Source organism: Poecilia formosa, unplaced genomic scaffold, assembly GCF_000485575.1.
Source record: "Poecilia formosa unplaced genomic scaffold, Poecilia_formosa-5.1.2 Scaffold17, whole genome shotgun sequence".
In the NCBI taxonomy this organism is placed as follows: domain Eukaryota; kingdom Metazoa; phylum Chordata; class Actinopteri; order Cyprinodontiformes; family Poeciliidae; genus Poecilia; species Poecilia formosa.
The window spans coordinates 2,082,516-2,089,149 of NW_006799956.1; the positions used below are offsets into that span (position 1 = coordinate 2,082,516).

Below are 6,634 nucleotides of genomic sequence, written 5' to 3' on the forward strand. Positions count from 1 at the left end.
GAAAACATTACCTTTGCTGAAAAAACAACACAAAGAGAGCAAGCAGTAAATAAGCCAAAACTGGACAAAGAAAATCTATACATTTTGCCTTTTAGGTGAACAACCTTTTTAGTGTGTAAATATGTTCTGCCCAGAACTCTAGTGGCATAGTTTTATCTTCACCCAGTTCAAATCCTGTAAAGAAAATCTCATGCTAAATATCATTTGCTATCCAATTATTGGTTAATTGAAAAAATAGTCAGCCGATCAGCCTGTACCGATAAAGCAGATAGGACTTATTTAAGTTTTTATTTCTTTTAGCTGCAGACACATCCTTTGCTACAAATGAAGGCAGAAATGCTAAATTCAGGTCTTGCCAGTCTTCTCATTTTTGCTGATGAGATCCTGTTTGCACCTTGTCAGGTTTGCGTGTGCTATCAAGTTTGCCCCCGTTGTTGTACCTACAAACCTTTACAATATCAATCCCTATGACGTCTAAATGAAAAACGGATCACTCACTCTATACTCTTTCCTTAACTCTGGAAACAAAAAAAGTCCTGTGGCTCATGCCTACATTGTATGTTTAATGGATTTATATGAGAAATGGCCTTAAATCCCTCAGTACCAGATGTTGTGCAAGCAGGTGTTTCATTAAAACCTCCCTTTCCAAAAACGTGACCGGCCGATGCTCACCGTAAGCCAAAGCTATACGTCTTTCCTCTACATTTACCCAAATCTGTAGAAAATGCTTTGGATTTTCTTTTCTTTTTTTCAGCTTTTTTGCTTTGAACTGATGTCGGAGGAGGATAAGAGGGAGTAAGAAATGTGGTTTTGAGTGTGTGTCTCTGTGTAATCCCTATAGAGTTAAATCATTGTCCCATCTGGCCAGGAGGTCGTGTGTGTGTGCGTGAGAGAGAGGGGAATCCTCCTTCTCCAAGTCTTCCTCTTTGCATGGCATGATATTGTGGAAAGTAATCTGTCAAGCAAAGCACATCTTCTGCTTCCTGACTGGATCATCTGAGGATCCAGATCCAGGGATTCGCTTCTCTTCCAGGAGAAAAGAAAAACTCAGTGGCTTGTGGAGTCTATCTGTAACCTGATATTTACTGCATTGTGTTCCTCACTCTCTGACATTTAAACAAAATATTTCACTTCTTAGGTAACTTAGGGTTAAACTGGAGTAATTTTTTAAAATCATTTTCCTTCAAATTCAGAATTCCTTCATCCTACTTTGAATTCTCTTCTAAACTGTATGACTGGAATCAAACCTTTTGGGGTTTTTCCTCACCATCTGCTGCTGGAGTTTTGGCCCATTCCTCCTGACGGAAATGGTGTCACAGAGTCGGATTTGTTAGACCGCTTTGCTCGTACAAAACTCTTCTCACAAGCGCAGTATTTCGCGTGGGACTGAGATCAGGCCTTTCCAAAAAACAGTGTCTCCGTTTCCTTAAGCCGCTTTGTAACTAATCTGGCGGCACTCTTTGGGTCGTTATCCCCTTGGAAGAACCATTTGTGTCCAGACTAACTTTCTGACTGCTGCTGCGTTAATACTTACGCATAACGTTCTTTCCATGTAACGCCATCAATCGTGTGAAGTGCAGTGAAATGACCCCGTGCCCCCGGGCTTGCAGTTGTTTCCCTTGATTGTTTTTTGCCAAACGGTTTAATTTTAGTTGCATCGCAGCAGAAGACAACGCCTGGTAAAATCAAGACCCTCCTCTCGGCGTTGATTTGCAAACACTTATTTGGCTGTTTGCTTTCGGAGGAGTGGCTTCGAGGCCTTTCAGCCCATGCTGTCCACCATTTCACTGCAGATAATGAATTTCTCACTGGCTTCGGCTTCAGCTGGGCGGAGTGTCTCTGGGATCAGTGACAAATTATCCCAGCTTTCTTTAAGGACCTTGAATTATAAAGGTCACTAAGGTTGATAGAAGATCAGCAGTTTTACTGCAAATATTTTGTCTGATTTCATTTGCTTTTTTTTTTTTTTTGCCTGATGTCACAGTAGTGAATTTGAAGTGTTCCTCAGATTCTCTCAAATGTTGTGAATTAACCCACTGTCAGCTGGGCAACCAAACTTGTCTAAAAGTTTATAAAATTATAAGAATCTCTTGTCATTATTTTGGTAATTGGGCCACTTTTCATTGCCTAAAACACTAAAACTTTCAGTCAGACTTAATTTCGGAGATTGGGCGGTGGGGATACCTATGTTTCTTTGCAGTCTATGTAGATATCAGATTTCAGCTATTTGCATTATCATGACTAGGGCAGGAAAAGTGAAAACTCTTACTTAACCTTCCTGACATGTGACATGGAGTCCTTGCAGCTCACAGAGTTGTAATGCATCCTGTGACGTGTGTGTGTGTTTTAAAGTGACTCTCATCTTCATAATGGTGCATGCAAATACTGCCAGTCATGTTAGTGAGAGGCTTTTAAAAAAGGTTTCAAGGATTATCCCCCTTCGCGTAGTGAAAATGCTCCTAACTGGGATTACTGTTAATCCTTGCTGTGCCAAGAAAGTTGTGTTAAGAAAGTTGAAACGCGGGCAGCCGAGAGCTTCTGTGGAAACCGTGAAATCGGTTCAACGAGTTGCAATATAGCAGGTAGGAACCTAAAAACACACCTGTGCTATGTCCTTTTCTCTAAAATGTGGTGATAAATGACTTCAGATACAGTTTTGCCATTTGTATTTGTAATTTTTGCCATTTTGAAAGTAAACCATTTCAAAATATTCACATTTTTTTCACTTTTATTTTGCATACATAAGAGTTCCAAAGAAAATCACTGTGCCTCAGTTTTCCGCTGATCATCTTTGTACTATTTTTGGAATTTTTGATATTTTTCAACAGACTTTCCAGCCATCCTAATCGGAAGACTTTCATCCAAACGCCTCATGTTGCACCTGCAAAGTAACTAACTGTGTAGTGAATGCCTGCCAATTAAGCGTGAGCAAAAATAACAAATAAAAATAGAAAGTGTTAGCCGTTAACTTTCTCCACCCTAGAGTGCACAGAATGTTACGGCCTTCATCTCAATAAACACGCACTATAAAAAACGGAGTGAAAGTGGCTCATCGACTGAACTCAAGCTTAGTCGATGAGCCGCGTAACATTTTGGCCCACGTTACGTACAATTTCAGGTGCACAAACATGCGTGTCAAGACGAGACGCAACGGTGACCACAGCTTTAGCTGGAAGATTGTGAGCAGCACATTTTTCGTAAAGGAGGCTGTTTTTATTACAAAAACGACTGAAAACATTTTCTTTGGAGTAAATAACTGCTTGTAGGAATAGATTTCAGCCATACGTGCCATCATCCTGCTAAATAGATCAGTAGATTTTTAAGAAGTTAATGAATCAAGATTCTACACACCTTGACATGCACTGTTGTGATCACTCTCCACAACAATCTGCAATGAATGCATTCACCAAAAAAACCTTCAGCCGTGACTTTATTCCGCTTTTTGCTTTCTGTTTTCCTTAACTAGTTTCTCCGGTCTTCCTCCTCTCCACCTTCCTCTTGCATGCTCTTCTTCTTCTTCCATCCTCAGTTAGGTGAGCCGGCCGTGTATGTTTAGCTCAGGAGGCCGTATTTGTAGACGATGTATGTACACTGACAGATGGAGCGTCTCGTCGGAATGTTTCACCGTTGCTAGGAGATGTGGAAACACCCTGTCAGCTAATGATACGGGCCGGTCGGTGAAAACAAAGCGAAACTGAGACAAAGCACCTCAAACTTCCAACTGCTGAAGGATTTATTCTGTCTTTTGGTTGGAGGCATTTTGCTTAAATTCATACCTTACACTGCCAGGAGTTTATAACAGTATGACAGTTTCCATTCTTTGTTTTTTTTCACATTATCCCCTCTGGATTCCCTTTTTTTATTATTATTATTATTTTTTTAAACATTAGATTGCTAGTTTCTGCAAAGGTGCATCATGAACTTCAATCTGAATTCACACCAAAAAAGTTATACTTATCCTTACAAGCTAAACTCCAGGCAGCTAACATGTCTGCAGACCACACACATCCTGGTGCAAATACTCATGGCAAATCTGAAGATTTGCCATGAGTATTTGCACTAATTCCACCTTCTCTTCCTCTTTACTAAAAACTTCAAATATACAAATATTTACACCCCCCCCAAAAAAAAATCTTTTTATTTTCCAACAAGTCTTTTTGTTCATTTATATTTAAAATGTCTTCATGGACAGTAAAGTGGAACTGAAGTCCGATTGCTTTTTGTGCGTGCAAAGCTGGTGAATAAAGCTGATTCCGATTCTGAAATGTTAATATTTTGTGCATCTTAAACTTTGGTGCAAAGTAATAATCGGTTTCTCTGTCTCCCTGCAGCTTCCTCATGGTCTTGGTGTGTCTTATCTTCAGTGTTCTGTCCACAATAGAACAATATGCAGACTTTGCTACAGGAACGCTCTTTTGGATGGTGAGTATTTTTATATAGATCTTTATTTAGAACAACACATGGAGTTTAAGTAATTTCATAATGTCATGTTAATCACAAAGAGAAATTTCTGTTCATTTTAGGTCTTAGATTTCTTCAGAAGCAACACATAAGTTGCTTCTGAAGAAATTCTTAATTATTAATGGGATTAATAATGTATCTTTGAATTGGAAGAATAATCTTATATGTTTGTTCCTTTAAATTTGCCCAAAGTGACAAACGGTGCCCTGCAGACCTTATCAGATTTTTTTTATCAATCTGAGGAAAGTGGAACAAAGTAATAACGGCCTACTTGTGTCATTCTGACAGAGGAAAAGGGGTACATTTGTGCCAAAACCTCAGAAATGTTTTAATTAATCTGAAAAATTTTCTAGACAATTTTTTGGAAGTTTCTGAGTTTCAAAAGTCAAAAATTTTCTATAAATAAAACTCAGAAATTTTGGGATTAATCTCAGAAAATTTGTAGAAAAAGTTTTTGACTTCTTGAAACTCAGAAAAATAATTTCTACTTTTGTCCCTCTAAATTAATAGTCTTCTGTTGTACAGACATTCAAAAAACATGAAAAATAGATACAAATGTGAAATTTTCTGCTTTTCAAGCTCAGAATTTTTCAGATTTTTTTCTACATTTCTGAAATTAATCTAAAAATTTCAGAGTTTTTTGGTGTAAATTTACTACTTTTTTTTTCTATCTACAATGCCCTAATACGCCATCATAGCAAAGTGGGTGATGGTTAAAACATTTATAGACTTAAGTTTGTGGAGGTCTTAGTTTTGATCCATTCAATGAATCGGAAAAACAGCTCAACTAAATTCAAATTGGCTAATTAAAAAACTCTGACATCTCCAGTTGGAATATGTGAATTTTACTAAAAGTTCCTAACTCTAAGTTGATGATACTTTTAATACGTTTTCTGTTTTGGTTAGAAAAATGTAACTGCTTTTAATCTAATTCACTAAATGACATTTTAACATCTGAAAAGAAGCTGAACATACTCTGTGCTGGTTTCACCAAGGCTCAAAACAGAAGATTTGAGCCACAAACTAAATAAAACTCAGTCTAAGTTTCTGTTCACTTACGTATATAAACTGAGTCAATAGTAGTTGTATTGGTGAACAGTATATTTGCTGTGCAACGAATTTTAAAACAAGTCAGGGGGCAACAGAAATAGGAGCTTGCCATGCAGTACCCATTTTTCGCCACAGGATGGAGATGTAAGATTTTAGTTTGAGAAGATTGACCCTGCCGGCCATCTTGATCCTTCTAAAGATATTACTAAACTTAGGAGACTAATGACTTTTAGCTAACACAAACAATCTGACACACACTGCTTACACTGCACTTACCCAAAGCTCTTAATAGTTGCATGTCTTTTAAGGCTTTCATGGTCACACTCGTATAGAACCACTTGGCTCCGCACAGACTGCGCCTGCTGATACTCGCTGGTTAGATTGACTTCTTTGTGGCTTATTTGTCTATTAAGGCCCGCTAAGTGATGCAATAAATCGAGGCCTTACAACAGGTTGAGAGAAATTATGGCCGCTGTTTGGAAACCCTACAAAGAGCTTGCATCATCCGTCTCCTGCCAGCACAGAGGGAATATATAAATACACACGTAGCTCCTGAATGCATGCACACAGTGCGCACACGCATACAAAAGCTGCACAAACACACACGTAGTACCTCCAGCCAGAGCCCAGAGAGGACACCGTGTTCTGTAAACTTTTGGTCAGTGCACTTTAATGACCTACTATCACACTTTTCTTTATTTCTTTTTTTTTTTCTTGTTTGATTTGGTCTCCCCTAAACTGTCAGGTTTGAACTTTTTCTGCAGAAAGATCGCCCGATGAATGCAAAGTTTGCACACCTGACTGCATGTTTATGTTTGCAGGATTGTAAATAATTGGACTAGGTTTAATATCAGTGGTAAAATAAGATATTATCTGCTTTTTCAATTTTTGTCTTTTATTACTCTGTGCAGTTTGTGTCGGTGTGTTTTTAGGGGCCGGTGTGTCCCGATGGAGAACGCTGGTGGTAGTAACTAAACTTAGAAAGTTCAGGGTCAGCTCACATCGCTGAATCACAGGCTGCTTGTTTTGGATGGCACAGAGGACATTAGTCCTTGAGGATATTTGGCCTTCGGGGCAGCTGCCAAAGTCAAGCAAGTCAGGCTGGGCAGCACAACGCACACGC

The 6,634-nt window shown here is 38.7% G+C and overlaps 1 protein-coding gene across 1 annotated transcript in view; it reads left to right on the plus strand.

Moving 5' to 3' along the window:
- The window catches only part of kcnq1.2 (potassium voltage-gated channel, KQT-like subfamily, member 1.2), a 207,503-nt gene that overhangs the window by 17,787 nt on the left and 183,082 nt on the right, over positions 1 to 6,634 (plus strand). Inside the window, exon 3 of the mRNA XM_007546747.2 lies at positions 4,332 to 4,422. Coding sequence (XP_007546809.1) covers positions 4,332 to 4,422 — 91 coding nt within the window. The remainder of the gene's footprint in view (positions 1 to 4,331; positions 4,423 to 6,634) is intronic.